This window comes from Lytechinus pictus, chromosome 3, assembly GCF_037042905.1.
Source record: "Lytechinus pictus isolate F3 Inbred chromosome 3, Lp3.0, whole genome shotgun sequence".
NCBI lineage: Eukaryota > Metazoa > Echinodermata > Echinoidea > Temnopleuroida > Toxopneustidae > Lytechinus > Lytechinus pictus.
Genome location: NC_087247.1, coordinates 34,282,825 through 34,304,494, shown reverse-complemented (window position 1 = coordinate 34,304,494; position 21,670 = coordinate 34,282,825). Strand labels below are relative to the sequence as shown.

At 34.3% G+C, this 21,670-nt stretch overlaps 2 protein-coding genes across 5 annotated transcripts in view; one reads left to right on the top strand and one right to left on the bottom strand.

Moving 5' to 3' along the window:
- LOC129257389 (mitochondrial 10-formyltetrahydrofolate dehydrogenase-like) overlaps positions 1 to 1,537 on the bottom strand; it is a 29,297-nt gene extending 27,760 nt beyond the window's left edge. Inside the window, exon 1 of one of the 2 annotated variants that reach the window (XM_054895697.2) lies at positions 545 to 1,537. In XM_054895697.2, the coding sequence (XP_054751672.1) occupies positions 545 to 610 (66 nt within the window). In that variant the 5' untranslated portion in view covers positions 611 to 1,537. The remainder of the gene's footprint in view (positions 1 to 544) is intronic. The other variant, XM_064096883.1, reaches the window with a different exon arrangement.
- Positions 1,120 to 18,144, top strand: LOC129257390 (N-fatty-acyl-amino acid synthase/hydrolase PM20D1-like). 3 transcript variants are annotated; one of them, XM_064096884.1, is made up of 12 exons: positions 1,120 to 1,345; positions 5,333 to 5,611; positions 6,026 to 6,258; positions 7,410 to 7,496; positions 8,873 to 9,006; positions 9,695 to 9,817; positions 11,081 to 11,156; positions 12,582 to 12,643; positions 13,165 to 13,246; positions 15,325 to 15,396; positions 15,877 to 16,042; positions 16,438 to 18,144. In XM_064096884.1, exons 2-12 carry the CDS (start codon positions 5,350 to 5,352, stop codon positions 16,668 to 16,670), a joined length of 1,530 nt encoding a protein of 509 aa, XP_063952954.1. In that variant the 5' UTR covers positions 1,120 to 1,345; positions 5,333 to 5,349; the 3' UTR covers positions 16,671 to 18,144. The 3 variants fall into 3 exon arrangements, with proteins under 3 accessions (XP_063952954.1, XP_054751673.2, XP_063952955.1); XM_054895698.2 differs by having other exon boundaries at positions 1,120 to 1,357; XM_064096885.1 differs by lacking the exon at positions 1,120 to 1,345 and adding an exon at positions 4,933 to 5,016.
- The last annotated feature ends 3,526 nt before the right edge of the window (positions 18,145 to 21,670 follow it).

Here is a 21,670-nt window from a genome sequence, read left to right as displayed (position 1 = left end):
GACAAAAAAGAAGGCTTCAAAAATATGAAGTGTCCGGACACCCGACCCCCCATCCTACACAACTAAGTTGATAATAATAACATTCAGCTTACAATCAGACATGATTATCTACGAGTAATGTAACGAGTAACGTTAATAAATAAATCTAAGTTAGATCTAGACATGCTAGAATTAGAAGTGACTAGAACTAACATTAGATTGCTAAGTTAAAGTTAAAATAAATATGATCATATTCATAATGTGATTAGGCCTAACTGAACTTGAAGCAACATAACTTAACTTAGTTAGGCCTAACGACTACGTTACTTAGTCAGGATGGATTGATTCATAAACCTAATTAATTGCCACCATTCCCCACCAGTATTGCATGCACGAGTCATTTTCTTGACCACATGGCTAACGTTACACATGGTCATGGCTCGCAGGTCAGTACTGCCCAGCTGAGTGACGTGACCTGGCTGGCCTGGTCCCGTTCCAGAGTCCCTAGTCCTGGAAAATAATAGGATCTTCTAAGTTCTAGATTCAATTGATTGAGCAGGCTTACCCTTGATGTTGAATAATTTCTCATGAACCGGCATGATAACCCAGCAAATCTACTCGCTGACAACATTCTTTCCGCGATCGATATAATGATATTCCTTAGACTATTGTTCCCACGATAGAATTAATGTATCTCAGCCAGCTGAAGATGCACATGCAAATTTGCCAAATTTAAATACCCTAGGTACCGTATACGCGGAATGTACCGGTACTCATTCACAGTCTACACATTTATTTGTCGCAAGCTAGCTACAGCTGGCTGTTGTCGATATGATGACGCGATGCCTTTTTCCAAGTGTAATGGAAAAATACGGAAGTATCTATGGACCCATCTATTTTTTTTAAAGGATATATTTATAACAAATTTGATCAAAGTATACAAATAAAAATAAAATGTATTTCCTTCTACATTTTTATAATGATTAAAAACCAATAATATTTACAAAACATATTTTTTATACTCATAAGTTGACAAAGAGAGTTCTTTATTTATTTTAACAAGTACAACTCTAACTCTTGATTCCCTATAGCAATATGGACGAACCCGTGGGCGTGTGCCATGGCGTCAGCTCAATGCGTGCACATGGCCTCTCAATCTGTGATGCATGGTACGGTCGTCCGGCCGATCCGGCACCGGCCGGCAGCCGCTGCCCTGGGCCCCTGGCCCTCGACAACGACACTAGCTACCTCTACCAAGCGGGCGCATGTAGTATAAACGTTGTACGTACATGAAACATCTGCCGACTTGCTATTTACCGCAAGGGATCAAAGATTTACCTGTGTTGTGGCGTTACGAGAATCCTAGGTACCGGCACCGGTAATTATTTTTCTATATTCTGCTTTGCGTAAGCTTGTTTATAGTTTCCCCCCAATTTAATGACGAGCACAAAAAGCACGAATCAAATATGTCCAAAACTGCAGAAGCAAGTGTTGAGTTTCGGTGGGCGAGCTTGGAAATCAGAACGCCATATTGCGCTGTTGTGAATAATAGTATGATGCGGATTTCAGCCAACCACCTGCCAGAAAATCTTTGCCACCGCCCCTCGATCTGTGATTTTCTATAAACGTCACGTTCAGAGCGAGCTGAAACTCAAAGGACACATTTATAGTAGACAAAACAGAATGAAACGGAATGAGCTGAGCTGATGACACAACGTTAAGATGTTCAGCTGGGAATGTCAGGGTTCTAACATATTTCTTGTTGCTATGCCTGGCATGCAAGCAAGAATGTATTCTATTTATAGTCTAGCTCTCACTTTCAGTCATTAAAGGAGAATGAAACCCTTGAAACCAGCTGAATCCATATCAAAGAGAAAAATCAAAGAAACATATTGTTGAAAGTTTGAGGAAGATTGAATGAATAATAAGAAAGTTATGAGCATTTTAATATTGAGATCACTAATGCCATGTTGATCCTCCCATTGGCAATGCGACTAAGATCTGTGATGTCACACACGTACAACTCCCTCATTACTTTAGTACTTATTTCACTTATATTCTCACTTTTATAGAGTCTATCACAAGGTGAGGTGTTCTCTTTATGAGAGGACAAGTACAGAGGTTTCACAACATTATATCATTGATGAATCGTTTGTCATATGATTAGAATGAGCAAAAAGAGATGTTTTGGGGTATATTTTCAGTGTCCAAAAGGGGAGAGTTGTTCATCTGTGACATCATAGATCTTGGTCGCATTGCCAATGGGAGGATCTCCATAGCATTAGTGATCTCGACATTCAAATGCTCATAACTCTTCTATTGCTAGTCCTATTTTACTCAAACTTGTGTTTATCTTATTCTTTGATTTTTCTGCTTTCACAAAAGCTAACTTGCTCCAAGAGTTTCATTTTCCTTTAAGTTGTTATTCAATTATTGTTAAGCCAGGTCTAATTAATGAGCATCTTTTTTTTTTTGGGGGGGGGGGCTTTGTTATAGTAGTAATATTGTATTCGTAATACTGCACATAATTTTGAAACCAACTTAAAAAAAAAATTAAGTTGGTTGTTCTGCTGAACTAGATCTCGTCCCCTACATACACTCACTAGTTTATTTCGACTCTGGGTATGATACTTTAATGAAATGTCAGAAATTGTTTTTAAAAAATCCCCACAAAAGATAGCTATTCTAGCTGTCTTTATTACTGATAATTGATATAAAGTTAGCTGGATTTATATTACAAATCCAGGGGTGTTGCGGATTTGCGGTGTATATAGGGGTGTTGTGGCCCAGTGCTACCGTAAGTCTCCGAACTTTGAATTTCTAGACTAGTACAGAACAGTTAAAATGATGTTATGTTTGATAAGGTATTTAAAAATGTTTACATCTACATGTGAAGGGGTCTGGGAAGGGAAGTTGGTTTCAAAGTGGATAATGAGCTTTGCGATGTCCCATGTAAAAACTGCATTATTATTATACCATTTTATACTTTTTTAAAACACTTATTAAGGTATGCAATTGACTAGAGAGTTGGTATTAGCTTGAAAGCCACTCCTCTTTGTCATGCTTTATATTATTCAATTTTTTGCATTTTATTAGGCCTATATATATATATATATATATATATATAAACCCTCAAAAAAAGTTTGGAAATCTGATTTTTGCCATAAATTTCTCCCAACTCCCAATTTTACACAATGGATATTTGACATCATTCAAAGATCATTTAATTCTCTTTAAAATGATACCATGCTTGTTATGATCATGCCATCACGAAAAGAGCAGGATTCAAAAGTGTTGGATGAGGTCTGAATTGAAAAGCTGCAAAACAAGCAAAAAAAGTTTGGAAGGGTCAATACAGTACATGATACTTGTCTGTTTCAATACAGATGAAAATCTATTCAAATCAATTAAGCCCCTGTTTCTTCTTTTGTTATGTTTTGTTGTGGTTTTATGTGCTAGTGATGGTTCTGTGAGATAACATGGTTTGAGTCTGTGGTTTGAAATACCCATGCATGTTTGTTATGTGTTTGCTTGTGCAGAGGTGTGTTTGATTCCATGTTAATGTTGATGTTAATGTGCATGAAAACAAAAGAAACCGCTGAGAAACTCACTCATCACCATGGAAAAAAGAACAGTGACTTTCAATATTGTGTCATTTTGCAACTTTTGAACTTTGACCTTGCCCCACATTTCAAGGCATTGCACCTCCATGTGAACCATATCATGTAGGATATCAGTTTCAAGAGAATTAAATGATCTACTCATTGATATTAATTACTCATTGATATTTACTAAAACCGAGGAGAGATTATCGATCAAAGTCAAAAGAAACCGCTGAGAAACTCACTCATCTCCACGGAAAAAGAACAGTGACTTTCAATATTGTGTCATTTTGCAACTTTTGAATTTTGACCTTGCCACACATTTCAAGGCACTGCACCTCATGTGAATCATAATCATATCATGTAGGGTATCATTTTAAAGATAATTAAATGATCTATTCATTGATATTAATTACACATTGATATTAACTAAAACTGAGGAGGGTTATCGATCAAAGTCAGATTTCCAAACTTTTTTTGAGGAGTTTATATATATATATATATATATTATATAAATTGTATTTTTATCACTAATGATCTTGTGATTGATTGATTGATTAAAGCTTGTTCAAGCTTTGATAAAGGGTCAATTATGTGACTTGAACTTTAGTATCATCTAAAATAAAAAGATACAATGGCTAGTTATTTTCTTTTTCAGTTCTAGAATAGAATAGAATAGAATAGCATAGAATTAAATAGAATAGAATAGAATAGAACAACTTTATTGTCCATAAAGGATTTTTTTTTCACTGGTGTACATAGTTATAGAAATGTATATATAAAAAAATATGATAACGTTTCAACAGAAGGAAATTATATTAACCTAGGTATACATGATTCACATAAAATATAGGCCTACAGTATACAAGAATTCAAATTAAAGTCACAAGCTAGCAATTGATTCTGCTTTAAGATTTGTAAAATAATATTCTATATATATGCAAAAATTTGGTTTTGAATATTTAAAGGAAATCAAGCTCCCTCTCATGGTATTTATTTTCATTCTTCTTTAAAAAGGACAGTTTTGAAAGCTTATCTTTCATAGTGATTGGATATCAGAAAGCTATATATATATACAAAGATAATATTCTGATATTTTCAGCCTGTATTTGAGAAGTGGTAATACACTTATGTGTTTTCATTGTGAATAGAAATCCTTATGTGTTTACTTTGGAAGACTAACCTTGATTAGATAATCCGGGGAACTTTGAGTTTGAGCGCTATAGTATATATGCAATGCTAAGGGCAACTCCACAAGATCAACATTTCAGTTGTGTACAAATCAATGACTTATCGCATCCAAATCCTTTTCTTCTTTAGACTTCATTTATTGTAGAGTTAATTCAATAGGTGGACAGGCTGTATTTCAAGTAAAAGCCCATGCATCAATTCTCTGTCATTGCAGGCCCTCTCCCTGTTCATTGATCTGTGCAGTGTAAGGCTAGCCTTATAGCTTTTAAAAATTTCAATTTTTATTTTCATGCTAGTTTCTGAATACTAGTAGTGGTTGGATATATTGGTCCACCTTGAATCATTGATTTTACAGGGTCAGAGCAATTGTTATTAATCATCAGTCATATTTTCAATATTTTGTCCAGATAATTTGTTTTGCAACAGTGACATTTCTTATCAATGCAAGGCCTTGGAGATAGACATCATCCTGGAAGTCAGTGACCTCAATAGAGGCTTCCAAAAGGTCGAGAAAATGTCAAAGATGTTAATCAGTTCTTATTTTAATATTTTATTTCCAGGAGATACCTTTATCAATATGGGTATGATGGTCCAAGTGTGCAAGGGGTTTGGACTGGTGGTTGTCGGTCTCATTGCTGTATTGCTGATCAGGACAGCAACCTTCCCATCCATGCAGCCAGAGGTCACAGAGTGTAAGGCTTTGGATACAGACTTCATCCAGGCGGACAAAGACCTCAAAAGACGCTTTCAAGAGGCCATTAAGATCCAGACCATCTCCTGGTCAAAGTTTGTGGTAGAACTAGATGAAGTGGCCAAACTGCATCTATTCCTAGAGGAAAGTAAGTTCTACTTCTTTCATCTATATTGAAGATAAAATAGTGAAAATACACCGTTTGATTATTAGGGAATTCAGCATCTGATCTTTTTATTTTTCTTAACCTTCAATTTTACTAATTATAAGGCCTCAGCACCAAATAGCAGTCTCATCTGAGCCTTATAACAGTGTAAGATCACCTGTAACTGTAAAGTCTGTGCAAGACTGTGTACATTTAGAAAGTAATTGCTCACTATTGTGTATTCATCATACATTTCTCTTAATATATATTACAGTACCATAGACTGACTTAAAAAAACAAAAAAACTTTGTAACCAATAAATATCTCAAGGAGAGTTTGATATCCTTGGGTGGTACATATATCTGGTTGAAGATGAGTGTAGTATATTTTTTATTGTTGAATTATATCTTTATTCAGGTTTTCCTCTTATCCACTCTTCACCCCTTGTTACCAAGGAGGTGATCAACGGTCACAGTCTCCTTTACACCGTTAAGGGTAGTGACCCATCGTTGATGCCTTACATGCTAGCTTCACATCAGGATGTAGTCCCAGTCAAGGACCAGGACTGGAAATATCCACCCTTCGAGGCCAGGGAAGACAATGGGTATATCTATGGGAGAGGGACCATTGACGACAAACATTCTTTGATGGTAAGTGTTGCGAATCTGAGGATGACCCATACAGAGGGGTGTTCACTTCAAGCCTGGTTCACATAAAAGTTTGATGTGAAATAATTTTGCACTTAATTTTTTGTTTTATCTTGCTTATGGCACATCACAACACTGGGAAGATCATACAGGGTTGAGTCCTAATTCTTGATCATCAAATACTATGTGTTTAAGCATGACTTCAAATCACACTCTTTCTGTCATGAATAATTACAACTGAATATATTTGTATGATCTATTTGACATCTGTTATCAAAAGCAAGAATTCTATGAAATTTTCTTCTCGACAATCAATTGGCTATTTTTAGTAGATTTAACTTAATAGCATTGTGATGTCCATCGATCCTTCTGAAATGGCCCATGACTGAGTGTTGGGTCATTTGGACTTATGAAGCCAAAGAATTGAATGGGAAGGCCTCTTTTGGAATAGCATTGGTAATAGACATATTGGCCTGTATTCTCAAAAGAGGTTTCAATTGTTCCATGGTACAAAAGCATTGATTAAACAGATTTGTGTACATACCGTAATTACGCTTATTTCTTCACATAATACACTATGAAGAAAAGTCAAATTATAAATGCACGCTTTTGGCAAAGGGCGCCTAATTGAAGCGCGATAAGACAAGAAATCTGCATAATCCATGGTTTTATTCCATGGTACAATAATTACCTCTGGAGAACCCGGAACGGAGTGTATTAGATTTATGTTCTTTGTTCAGCTTGTTCATAGTTTGAATATAAGGCATAATACAGGGGCTGCAGAACGGTTTTCAAAGTGGGGGGGCTGACCATGCAAAAATCACAATCATGTGGTCATTTTTACGTTTTTGTACACGGTTTTGGAAAAAGCCCCAGCCCCCCCCCCCCCCCCCCCCCCGCTTCCGCAGCCCCTGTAATACAACGTTGCTTCAAGTTTGGCACAACAGATAAGCCTTATCACTTACTGCAAAGAAAGTAGAAAATAATCTACTTGTTAATAAAACAAAAATCTTGATAAATAAACTAGCTAATTTTCCAATTCTGTCAGTTTGCTGAATAAACATATAGATATACATGTTCATATCTTCAACTTTTTTTGCTATTTTGTATGTTTCAGAAGTGTATTTTTATCCTCCTTTTTGTATATCCAACAGGGAATCATGGAAGCACTTGAATTTCGTCTAAAGCTGAAGCAAATTCCAATAAGAACTATGTATTTAGCATTTGGACATGATGAAGAGGTAAGAAAAAAAGTAGGGTATTCAACTAACTTTATCTTTCTTACCGATATTTGATTATGTGATGCCAGAAGGTTTTTTTCTATGACTGTTTGGTGTAAATTCCCCAAAGTATTAGATAGCTTTCCTTTATCATGTTGAAATGGAATGAATGTTGATGTACATTGACTTGATATAATGGGACATACATGTATATTGTGTGCTCTCCCTTTTTGCCAAACGAACGTATAGTCGGGCAGTCACTCAGTCGGTCCGATGCAAATCTTGCGCTTCGAGCTACTCCCTCAATTTTTAACCAATCCTCATGAAATTTGGAACACACATTGTTCTTAGGGTTAAGATATTCAAGACACACTTATTGAGTGTGTCTGAAATTGTGTTGCCATGGTAACAATGTATTATATGGCGAAAATTTGGTAAAATTCATGTGGTTTGCACTTCTTAGTTCTTAACCGATTCTCATCAAATCTGGCGCAGATATTGGTCTTGAGGAAAAGATGTTCAAGACATATTTTTTGCGTGTGTCGGAAATTGTGTTGCCATGGTAACCACATTTTATGGCCAAAACCCCAAGAAAACTCATTGCACTTACAGATCAAAATACTTCCCCAGTTTATGGCTATTGCTCATGAGAAATGGCATCAACAACAGTCTTTGGGTAAAAACATGCTATTCCCTTTTCCAAATTGTGTTACCATGGTAACAGCAAGATATTGCCCAAAACCCAGGAAAACTACTTCCCCAGGTTTTTTTTTTACCATTACTTTTGAAACTTGACACAAACATTCATATTGGGTACAGATCAACATGCAATATTGATTTTCCAAGTGTGTTTGAAACTGCATTGCCATGGTAATGACATAGGTCGGGGGTATTACTTACCTTCAGTGAAATTACTAGTTTTGTTCGTTTTTTGCTATCATATTTTTTATTAGATATAAGCTCATTTTTGGGGACTTAGATGCATCTTCAGCAAATATCGGAAGGTGCAATCATGGTGAAGTTTATTCCACAATGATTCTTGCATTATATGTCATTAAGTTCCTGGGCCCTGTTGTCTTAAACTTTAGAGTTACTATTATGGTAAATTTGCCATCCAATGGTATCTTTCTCAGAATCCATGATTTTGATTCGCTGATGAGCATTGTTACCATGATAGTTACCATTGGATGGCAAAGTCACCATTATAGTAACTTTTATGCAATGGGGCCCTGGTGTGTGGGATAAAGTTATGAAATCTAAACAAATACAATATATCACAGTATACAATTCAACAAACATTTGTACAAAAGTACAATTGATCTTTGTCGAAAAGTCTAACATTTTTGGTACAAATAATATTTCTGTGTCTTCATTTTACTTGAATTTTGAAATTGTAGGTCTATGGTAAAAATGGAGCTGGCAAAATAGCTGAAGAATTCATGAAGAGAGGCATAAAGTTGGATTTTATCTTGGATGAAGGAGGCATCATTGTCAATAATGTATTTAAAGGTTTAAATAAACCTATTGGCATGTAAGTATTCTCATTATTCAACTACCTGATTCATATCTCAGATAATCTCACAACAAGTTGTAGGGCACAGTTGTTTGTCATACATGAGCCAAAACAGATTATTTGCACTCCAAATCTCATAAGTAAAAAAAAAGAATCTAACATGAAACAGTCAAAAGGTTATTACATTCCTGAAAATGCTTCATTTTCACAAACTTTGCTTGTATTTTCATATGGGAATGGTACTGATTTGATGTGATTTGGGGGTTACAAGGTCAAAGTTTATGGCTCATTGTCATAATAACATCCAACAGATAAATAAGAGAATTAAAATTGTTTCATGAATTTATTCAGGGATGACAATCTGAGGAGTTAATCAAAGTTCTTGAAAATTGAAGGATTTAGGTGTGCAATATGTTTCAAATCTAACAATGGTGGAGGAGCAGATCTTGACTGAGTGCAGTTGAGAATCCATCTACTGTATATGTAGTTTTTTTTACTTGAAACAGTTTCAACAAATATTGTTGGTACGAATGTTTTATTGAGAGAATCTCAAACTCCAAACCATGTTTTCTCCTTATTCTGTGAGTATGAAATAATTATTCCTGCTGATTAAAAGTACTGTTCATCTAGGAGCAATAGATTCATCAACATCTTCATGTAACATTTATCTATTATTAATTATACAATTACATTGATGTTCTTGCAGTGTCTGTGTGGCAGAGAAAGGTATATTAACATTAAACCTTAGTGTAGAAGCCATACCAACAGGTCATTCTTCAATGCCAACACCAGAGTCAAACATTGGCATCTTGACAAGGGCATTGAGCAGGTAAGCTCATGAATATATTAATCTTTATATGTTATTTATTATCATATTAGGAATAATGACAAGATTTCAACATGTGTTTTTACAACAAATATTTTGAGAAATAACTCAATTGTTTATTATTTGATTTATTTGTTTTGTTTGGATCTTAGATCATCTTTGTATTGGCTAGAATCGTAAATCTATACAATCTACTTTATTCAAATTCCCTTATACATTAGGAAAGTTTGTTTTTTATGCGCAAGGCAAGGTCAAGTTAATCTACACTCTGCAGGTACGAACCCTATATGACACTTAATTCTCAAGTGGGTTTTGACTTTAAAGGACAAGTCCACCCCAACAAAAAGTTGATTTGAAAAAAGGGAGAAAAATCCAACAAGAAAAACACTGAAAAATTCATCAAAATCGGATGTAAAATAAGAAAGTTATGACATTTTAAAGTTTCGCCTAATTTCACAAAACAGTTATATGTACATCCTGGTCGGTGTGCAAATTGGCAGACTGATGACTTCACCCACTCACTATTTCTTTTGTATTTTATTATATGAAATATTCTAATTTTCTCCTCCTTGTCAAGTGAAACAAAGTTTTATTTCTCCCTGAACATGTGCAATTACCATTATTTTAACAGTTTATTGTTCAGTTAAGTTGGTCCTTATTGTCAAATCTGTAAAAATTGAAATATTGTATTATTCAAACAATAAAAAACAAAATAAATAGTGAGTGATGGACATCATCGACTCTCTCATTTGCATATCGCTAAGTTGCGCATTGAACTGTTTTGTGAATGTCATAACTTTCTTATTTTACATCCGATTTCAATGAAATTTGCAGCGTTATGTTTGTTTGATTTTTCTCTATCGATTCAAATTAACAATTTTCTGGGGTGGACTTGACCTTTAACTTAAGTGAAGTCAATTTCGAAAACTTGAGCAGCTACATAGTACACAATTCCCATTCCTCTCTCCTAGTCTACATCCTCAGACCACTGTATCGGTAGCATGATTCAGCAAACAAGGGAGTTGTACCTGCAAACTACATTCAGGTCATGGTAATAGCATAGAGCTATAGCTCTATGGTAATAGCATGGGTACAGTTACATCAATGGTCCTTATCTGTCCTAGCGCATAGAGGAATCAATCTACTCAACATTTATTATGTATCAATTATTGTCTTTGATAAAAAAAAGTTAAGATTACTCGTAGGCGGAATATTGAACTATTTTCTACATTATGAAGACAGATGAGCTTGTTTGTTTTTATACAGACTTGAATACCAAAGTCAACCGATTTTCTTTGGTAGTGGACCAGAAAAAGAAATGTTTGAGCATCTTGCATCTGAGGTAAAAATTAAAATTCTTCATCATCATAGACTAATTTACTCTTTCCATCTTTTTACCTATCTCAGTTTCTCTTGCTCACTCTCCTTCTCCCTTCCTCATATCTCCCCTTTCTCATTTTTGTCTCACCTGCATAGCAGAGTGAGACTATAGGCGCCGCTTTTCCGACGGCGGCGGCGGCGTCAACACCAAATCTTAACCTGAGGTTAAGTTTTTGAAATGACAGCATAACTTAGAAAGTATATGGACCTAGTTCATGAAACTTGGCCATAAGGTTAATCAAGTATTACTGAACATCCTGCCTGAGTTTCATGTCACATGACCAAGGTCAAAGGTCATTTAGGGTCAATGAACTTAGACCATGTTGGGGGAATCAACATCAAAATCTTAACCTAAGGTTAAGTTTTTGAAATGTCATCATAAATTAGAAAATATATGGACCTAGTTCATGAAACTTATACATAAGGTTAATCAAGTATCACTGAACATCCTGCATGAGTTTCACGACACATGACCAAGGTCAAAGGTCATTTAGGGTCAATGAACTTTGGCCGAATTGGGGGGTATCTGTTGAATTACCATCATAACTTTGAAAGTTTATGGATCTGATTCATGAAACTTGGACATAATAGTAATCAAGTATTACTGAACATCCTGTGCAAGTTTCAGGTCACATGATCAAGGTCAAAGGTCATTTAGGGTCAATGAACTTTGGCCAAATTGGGGTATTTGTTGAATTACAGCCATAAATTTGAAAGTGTGTTGGTCTAGTTCATAAAACTTGGACATAAGAGTAATCAAGTATCACTGAAAATCCTGTGCGAGTTTCAGGTCACATGATCAAGGTCAAAGGTCATGTAAGGTCAAAGAACTTTGGCCACGTTGGGGGTATTTGTTGAATTGCCATCATATCTCTATAAGTGTATTGGTCTAATTCATAAAACGTGGAAATACGAGTAACCAAGTATCACTGAACATCTTGTGCGAGTTATAGTAGTTTTCAAAATCAGCACTGCTGCTATATTGAATCGCGTGATGCAGGTGAGACGGCCAGAGGCATTCCACTTGTTCTCCATATTTTCCCCTTCCTTCTTTGGTCTTTAGTACTCTTTTGACCTAATTCAATATTTGTTTTTGAAATTAGACTATCATGTTGACCTGTCTATCCTCCCCATTAATCTTATTTTTAAAAAATTAATGTATTTAATATGTGATGTATGTATTTTCAAATAATTTTGATGTATGTGTACTTTACTACTTTCAATGCTTCTCACGGCAACTTATGGATTAAAAAAAAAATCATTATTATTTCATGATTTAGCAAGCAGAGTAGATCAAGGTATTGAAGATGTTTACATGGATGAATATTAATAAATAAAATAATAGTAATATATATAATGTTTCATTCCTCGTTTGTCATTTTTCCAGGCCATATTTCCACTACGTTTTATCCTCACCAATATGTGGTTTTTTAGACCTCTATTTGGATGGTAAGAACCACGAATCAATAAATAACTTTAGCAAAGTGAATTAAGCATTCTTCTGCATAAAAATATTATTGAAATAATTCAAACATTAAAGAAGACAAATGATACATGGTACATCTACATTTTTTATCATCAACATTTCCAATGTAATTTGTATGAATTGTGATGAAAAAAATTAGAAATGCATGTCTGGGCCACATTGCTCAAATGTTATGAATAGTATCTATGATTGTAACGATACTCAACAGCCAATCAATTTTAAGGATCTCATGGGCATTACTATAATAGCAATTTGCATGTAGTGGAGTCCTTTTGATTGCATTTGGATATAGCTTCAAGCTAATCAAAACATTTGAAATGACACTGTCATGTATAATTTATTATCATCATTATCATCATCGTCTTTGTCGTCGTCGTCATCATCATCACAATAGCTTTTTTGAAATTATTAATCATAATTGCTCCCTCTTTATCTGTATTTGTTGATTAGATGATGAAAATTTTGTCTTGAATTGCCTTTTCAGGGTATTGACCAAAATGGGACCTAGTACCAATGCATTTGCCAGAACTACGACTGCAATCACAATGGTTCATGGTGGGTTTAAGGTAAATATACTTTCAATATGTCTGATTTTGGTTTACTACTTCCAGTATATTTATTATGTTATGATGGAAAATTAATTCTTTTTAGGAAATCATATATTCATAAAGTTGTATAAAAACTCTCTGATTTATGAGTATGACCAAATCAGAGGAAAACTTGCAAAATGTGTTCAAGAATATCCAATTTGTGTTTTCTTTAGTTAATTTCCATCTCAAAAATGCGTAAGCTTATTGTAGACATAAGGAAATAATCGTTAGTACTAAGATTTTCACATCAGTAGAAAGCTTTGAACCTCTAGAATAGCACATAATGGTATTCAGTTCACACAAAAAAATTACATCAAATTTAACTGACATAACTCCACCAAATATTGCAAATATATAAGGAGAATTGGTTTGTTCAGGGTGATGTTACATTATGGTATTGCGTTTCTGTGTTGTGTATAAGCTTGGTACAAATTAATGCATATTGCTCTCCCAATATAGCTTATATTTTGCGCTGGAAGCTGGGTAATTTGATAGATTTGTACTTTATTCGGAGGAAAAATAGTGAAGCAATGTTAGGCAATGGATATTTACAAACGTTCTTTTTGGAAGAGTTTTATTAACATACATGTAGCTGGGCCGGGGAAAGCAAGCTTCAATAAACCAGCGCAATGGCAATCTACAGTGTATGAGTGCAATATATAGGAAGAAGAGCAAGTGGAACAATAATTTACTGCCATCATATGTACAATTCATTATGTGTGATTGCCTAAAATATCATAAGACAGGCTTGATATTCAAGTATTTTGAAAATATAGCTAATAATGATAGGCCTAGGTATTCAACTTCTAATGAAGTTTTCCTGTCTGTTGGTTCATAGCTGACAAGTTTATCATGATTGAATAATATATTCATCTGCGAGTGATGCGGCTTTAGCCAACCCGGGCCAAGTGGAATTGCTAGTGACAGCTTGCTTTGCATGCGAACTCTGCTGAACATATGGTGAATATTTCTGGTTCTATGGAACAGTGTGACCTTACCCCCATTCAACCTACATGTCATATTTATACTGATAAAGGATTAAGACGTGGATCGTCATGTCCAAACCCCAATCGGGACAAGGAAAGCGAAAAATAGGGGAGAAGGAGACCTCGGGAGACATTCTCTGATCTTCCACTTTTCCGCTTTGGTATAATGTTCATGTATGCAGCACACAATTCACTCCAGGCCATGTGAGCTAGCACAAAAAATAACAATAACTGGATCATAAGCAAATACAAGCAGTCTTGCCAGAGTCAACAAGAAAGAACAATATACTTGGTAAAAACATCATTTAGCCCATTGTAAACACACATGTCTCACAAATCTAAGCCAGCAGAATGTGAACTACTGTATGTAGATATATGACCAGTCACTTATAGGGTTTTAATTAACTTTTGCACACTATAGGGCAAAAAAATTATGATGGAAATAGGGATAGAGGAATGCAATGTAAAAGAAAGGTTTAATGTAATTAAGAGAATTCCATCAAATTCAGGCTAACAATTATAAATTATTTGTCTTTTTCATACATTTTTTTTACAAATTTCATTTTCCTATCATAACATTTTATGATCAAGCACCTCATTACCCAAATGTTTGTGATTATTGGCATTCATCATTCTTTGTAAACAACAGTGGCTTCTACCTGAAACTATAAATACAGGTAGTTTTTATGTTGAGGATTGTGAGCAAGTACTTATGAGACCAATCAAATATCTTTGTACTAATCAATAGTTGGTATAAGCTGGATTGCTTGAATATTTTTTTTTATTAAATACAATTTAGACCACTATAAGGTATATGATATCTGAATATAGATTGCACACAATTATCTATTTTTACTGTGCCTGGTGAAACATTGTTGCCTAAATTTCTTAGAAATTCAAAATAGACTTTTCAAACTTCCATAAAACTATAAATTTTCAAATGAGTCTGATGATTTTTTTTATCTTAAATTGCTTCCCTGAATACTTCTTTTCAATATGATTTATTTGTGCTAAAGGCTTAATTGGTTCCCTTGAAATAATAAAATTAGTTGTTTTGTTTTGTTCTAGACCAATGTACTTCCTCCTTCAGCGTGGGCTATAGTCAATCACAGAATACATCCATCTCAGAGTATACAACAGGTAACGTCTATTCGGAGTGTTTCATCAATCTCAAAATCAATTTCAATCCATAAGTTGATATCAGTTTTACGTGATAGAAAAACCTGTGGAATATATTTTGAAAGTTCATGTTTATTTCTAGGTTCTAACCAATGATATAAAACATTTGATTCATCATACAGATTTCAACAATCATAGAGTTGATTATCAAGTGTAGTTGCAGAAATCCCCCTTAGAATCATTTGCTCTGCAAGCCTTCTTATGAGATGATCTTTTATAACTTAACATATGTCGGTATCTCTTGAATGATTTATGTACATGTATATTCCTCTGCAATCACCAATAGATGAGAATAATCTACAAAATCTACAATAAACTCATAGTTTGAATTTATTGTTTGATGAAAAGCAAGATCATATTAAATACATATGGTCACAATGTTTCATTTGAGCAAGACAACGACTTCATTATACACAAACCCATTTTTATTTGTTTGTTCAGGTGATAGACCACGATCGTAGTGTCATCGGTGATGACAGAGTCAAGATAACGATAGAAGAGAAATTAGATGCATCCCCTACGTCACCGTTTGATGAGCATGCTCATGGTTATCAGGTCATCTCACACAGTATAAGACAAGTCTTTCCATCTGTTCTTGTAACCCCTGGTAGGTTCACTTTATTTATTCAAATTCTTTTCCATGTCTGGATGGTGACAGATCTTGTCATTTGGGGCCTAGTTTCATAAAGAACTATGATTTGGTAACTTTGCCATCTAATGTGATTCTAGGTTGCTTGCCTTTACTCCACCTACACTTTGGACTGGTTTACCACTGCACATTTTAAAACTAAATTTCCATATTTTTCACTTAATGATATATTTCTATCATTTTGAACATGTTTTTGTAAAGCACTTAAAGATTTATCTCTATCTATATATATACATGTAAGTGACATCATGCTTAACATGTTATTGTATTTGTGGCAACTTAGAACTACTAGTTTTGTTCATGTTATGTTACTCTGAAATTTGCTTCCTCATTTTCGTTAATAAATCTCCTAGGAGTCATGATCGGCAACACAGATACAAGGTATTACTGGAACCTTACAAACAACATCTATCGCTTCACCCCAACTGTTGCCATGGGACCGGAGGACCTCAAGCTCTTCCATGGTATCAATGAGAGAATATCAGTCAGTAACTACGAGAAGGTGGTCAATTGTTACTATCATGTCATGCAGAATGCTGATAAGATGGCTGTCAGCTTGCCTCATAGTCACTCCCAGGAATTATGAATTACAAGATAAGGTATCGGTTCGTTGTGAAACCTCTAAACATGAGTAGATTAGACAACAGACTGGCCAATGTGTGATCCAAGCAGTAAGTATTAAAGTTTCCCTGTACCGGCTTGTATAGTGGTGCCATGCCAGCAAACTCATGGGTCCAAACTTACAAAGGTGGTTTTGAATCCTTGGTCTGAAACTATGGTGTATGTAGATTTCTTGCATGAATTACCCCTGATTCAGTGCATTTATTTAGGAAGAGTCCAATATTGAATGCAGGAATTTGTCACAGGGGATAAATTCACCCTTGGTACTTGGAGATGAAATCACTATTGAGCCAATTCTTTTGAAGTGGTGAGCATAATTTTTATGTAAATTAATTTACATGAAGTGTGGGATCATAAACATTTACTTTGTAATAAGCATGAGTTTAGCTTTATAACAAGCTTGAAATCTGCATTGCATGGATTCAGAATCTCCTTTGTGAAGTTTGGCCAAATTCTTGACTGTAGATTTCATGGTGAGGTGCTACTTATTAATGATAGAAGACTTTCATGTGCATTATCAATATTAAGTGTAAAGTTGTTAAATCTGACTATTTTAAACAAAGTGTAAGCAGAATGAAAGTGTTGTTCAATTCTTAACAACTCAGGGAATGCATCTTTGAGGGCTTTACATCATCTACAAAAAAAGATGTAGGGATCTTTGATCTTGCTGTATTCCCAGAAAGTAATTGCCATTGATATGCAAAGCCTAGAGTATGGAAGCAGTTCATGAAAAAATGATACTTATTATTTATCTATTTCATCTTGTAAACATATAAAGTCCAGTTGTGGCACTGATCTTAAAATAAATTTGAACAATAATAATAAAAATATTAATAATATGCAACATTTATACAAATATTTCTAAGTGCTGCATACTATTACCCCGGCTTTAGCACGGCTACCCTGATGGGGCGCTCAAGCATTCAAGGAATTCCTTCCTACCAAGTTCCCATTTACTTCACCTGGGTGAAGAGTGGCAAATTGAGATAAATGCCTCGCCAAAGGACGTGAGTGCTGCGGTGGATTTGAACCCTGGACCTTGTGGTTCAAAGTCCGGACACTTATCCACTGAGCCACAGCACCGCTCAACAATGACCACCCAAGCATTTGTAGGCATCAAAGAGAGTGAATAATTACAGAGAAATAGCAAAATAACGAAGGCATTTTTTCTGCTTGTTTTCCATAATTACACTGCGAATGTTCGTGGGCGCTGATATGCGATTGTCAGTTTACTCAGGGTTAAATTCAGATTGTATTTCATCACATTTTAGGTTTTTAAAAGAAAACTATGTGAAAACTTAGTAGTCATGATAGTGTGGTAACCATTGATCATGATATTTCTTTTAAAATCATAACTCACTGCCATTTTAGATAGCTTCAAGGCTCTGCATTTGTAGATTTAGCATCAAACCAAAACATATGCAATGACTCTGTAGAAACTACAAACAGTTGACAAATGGTTAAAAAAAACACTTTGTGTGTGAATATGTGCCTTTAATTGTGGTTTATTTATGAAAAATATTTTATTGTTATCTGTAATTTCTTTCTCTTTAGAACATGTCTATTAAAAGAGGTGTTAATGCCGATCGTTACATTGAAATAATCTTTGAAAATTAGTTATTCATTCATGATCAGTATTATAATAAATTACATTACCTGTTTCAGAGCAGCTTCGCGTGCCATCCAGAAAGCAAGCAAGTATTGCTGTATTTTTTATTTTTTATTAAACTACAGAAGAAATAAATAGCTTCTTGTTTTATTCTTTCATATTGAAATCTTGCCATATAAAAATCTTTCAAAGAAAATGGCATGTAAAAGTATGAAGTCTAATTTCTTTTATTAGTAGAGCGGATTAGCCGAACAATTGTGCAAATTTTGACTAAAGCATGAAATTTTCACAAGTATAAGTATATGCCCTAAGATTTATTTTAAAGATGGGAGGTAAATTTTAAAATGCCATTTTCGGCCGTTGCCATGGCAACGGATTAATTTCTCAAAAATGACATACATTCCCATGTAAATGCTAAATAAACATGATATAGATGACCAAAATGATAATTTTTAAGCTCCCAAATGAATATATATAAAATTTAGAAACATTCAAAATTAACAAGATAGTTCCAATTGGTCCGTTGCCATGGCAACGACTTGTTTTTCCCCAGAAAAATAAAAAAACTGATTAAAAAAACGTTGTAGAATAGGATTTATCTTTAATTTTCCCGAATTTTACAGTGTTGAACAATTATATTTTGGTTGCTCAATGTATAAACTACATCTCAAGCCGTTGCCATGGCAACCAAATAACATCAATTTACAAAAATTAAATGGTTAACAAGACAATGGACAGGTGGAAAATACAACTGGAAATGATTTAATCTGTATGCTTAAGTTTTGACCCCCTCATTTGAACAAAAAATACAGAAAGTGTTCTGCAGGAGTTCTTTATAAAGATAAAACATTATGTTGCCTTGGTAATGCTTGAATTAAATTCAAAAAACAAATGTTGCAAAGATCCCGTTGCCATGGCAACAGCATATTTCCCTCTAGAAAGGTAAAAATATTGATAAAAATGTAGAATACGATCATCATTCCATTTTCAATATTTTTAAGGAACTAATAAAAATATATGTTTGTGACTGCATTTATAAATATAACATCTTAAGCCATTGCCATGGCAACCAAATAACATCTAATTAAAAAAAATCAATGACAGGGATGACAGGGTTATGGATAGGTGAAAAATCCAATGAAAATAACTTTTATGCATAAGTTTTGACCTACTCAATTAATTTAGGGGAAACAGTATACAGTGAGTGTTCTTCATGAACTAATTAGAATGATAAACATTGATGTTACCTTAGTAACACTTGAATTCAACGATAAATATCAATGTTGCAAATGACCTGTTGCCATAGCAACGGCTCATTTACGCAAAAAAGTTCTAGTTTTGATTAGAAAAAGGACTTTGGACTCTGATTTTTCTTTCATTTCCCCTAATTTAATGGTAAGAATTGATATGTTTGCTGTTAACATACAAACAATATCTGAAGCCATTGTCATGGCAACCAAATTAATCTAATTTGAAAAAAAAAAATAACATGGTTGACAACACAATGGACAGGTGGAAAATACAATTAGAATTGACTTAATCTGTATGCTTAACTTTTGACCCCCTCATTTGAACAAAAAGTACTTAAAATGTTCTGCAGGAGTTCTTTAAAAAGATATGAACTTATGTTGCCTTGGTAACACTTGGATTAAATTCTTTTTTAAATGTTACAAAGGGCTCGTTGCCATGGCAACAGCTTATTTCCCTCTAGAAAGGTAAAAATATTGATAAGAATTTAGAATACAGACATGTATGATCATCTTTCCATTTTCAATAATTTTAAGGTACTAATCGAGATATATATGTGACTAAATTTATAAATATAACATCTTAGACCATTGCCATGGCAACCAGATAACATCTAATTAAAAAAACAACATGGATGAGAAGGATATGGACAGGTGAAAAATACAATGAAAATTCACTTGATGTGCATCACTGTATGCATCAGGATTGACCTCAATTAATCTAGGGGAAACAATACAATGAGTGTTCTGCATGAACTATTTATCATTCTAAGAATGATAAACATTGAAGTTGCCTTGGTAATAATTGAATTCGATAAACATCAACGTTGCAAATGACCTGTTGCCATAGCAACTACTCATTTCCCCAAGAAAAGTACCAGTTTTGATCAGAAAATCTGTAGAATCTGATTTTTTCCTTTCATTTCCCCTAATTTTAGGGTAAGAATGGATATGTTTCCTGTTAACATTCAAATTATAGCTTAAGCCATTGTCATGGCAACCAAATAACATCTAATTTGAAAAAAAATAACATGGTTGACATGATAATGGACAGGTGGAAAATGCAATCCATTAACTCAAGGTTTGACCCAGTCAATTAATTTTGAACAAAGATTACAGTGGTTCGCATTAGTTCATTAGAATGATAAAATTTGAGGTTGCCTTGGTAATGCTTGAATTTAATGATAAATATCACTGTTACATATAGCCCGTTGCCATGGCAATGACTCCTTTTTTCCCGAATAAAGTACCACATTTGATCGAAAAACAGTTTAGAATCTGCATTTTGTCATAAATTTCCCCTAATTTTAGAGTGCAAAGCATTATGTTTGCTGTTGATATACAAATAACTTATGCCATTGCCATGACAACCAAATTACATCTAATTCCAGTGGCTTAATGTGGTTTATATGCAATGGTTTTAAGGGTGAAGTAGTATATTGTGACTAGTTACAAGGACAGCCAGTGGTCTGATGTGTCCAAGACCCTGAGACAGCTTCCAAAAATGGAGTTTGAAATGGCTGTTGATATATAAATGGACATAGCTTATTTCATATCCGTCTGGGATATATGATTTGGTGTCTAGACCATGGTTTCAATGGTCAAGTAATACACTATGACAAGTTACACGGACAGTCAGTTGTCCAGTATATTTAAAAAATCCAAGATGGCTTTGAAAATAGAGTCTAAAATTGTTGTTGCTGCATTAAAAAAACGTAGATTGTTTAATAGCCTGGAATAAGTTTATGCCATGGTGAAATGTGTCAAACTATACATTAGGACAAGTTACAAGAACACTCAGTGGTCAAGTATGTCAAAAATCCAAGGTGGCTTCAAAAAATGGATTATAGAATAGCCCTGTTACTAAAGAATTGACATATTTCGTGTAATATCTGCCAAGGGCATATTATTTTGATATCTAAACCATGGTTTTAAAAGTCAGTAAATACATCATGATATGGAACAAGTTACAAGGACAGTGAGTAATCCAATATGTCTAAACATCTAAGATGGCTTCAAACAATCGGGGTTTAATTGGAGTCTGTTGCTTAAAAATTGACATAGTTCATTGAAAGTCAACCAAGGAAAAATCATTTTGGTGTTCAAACT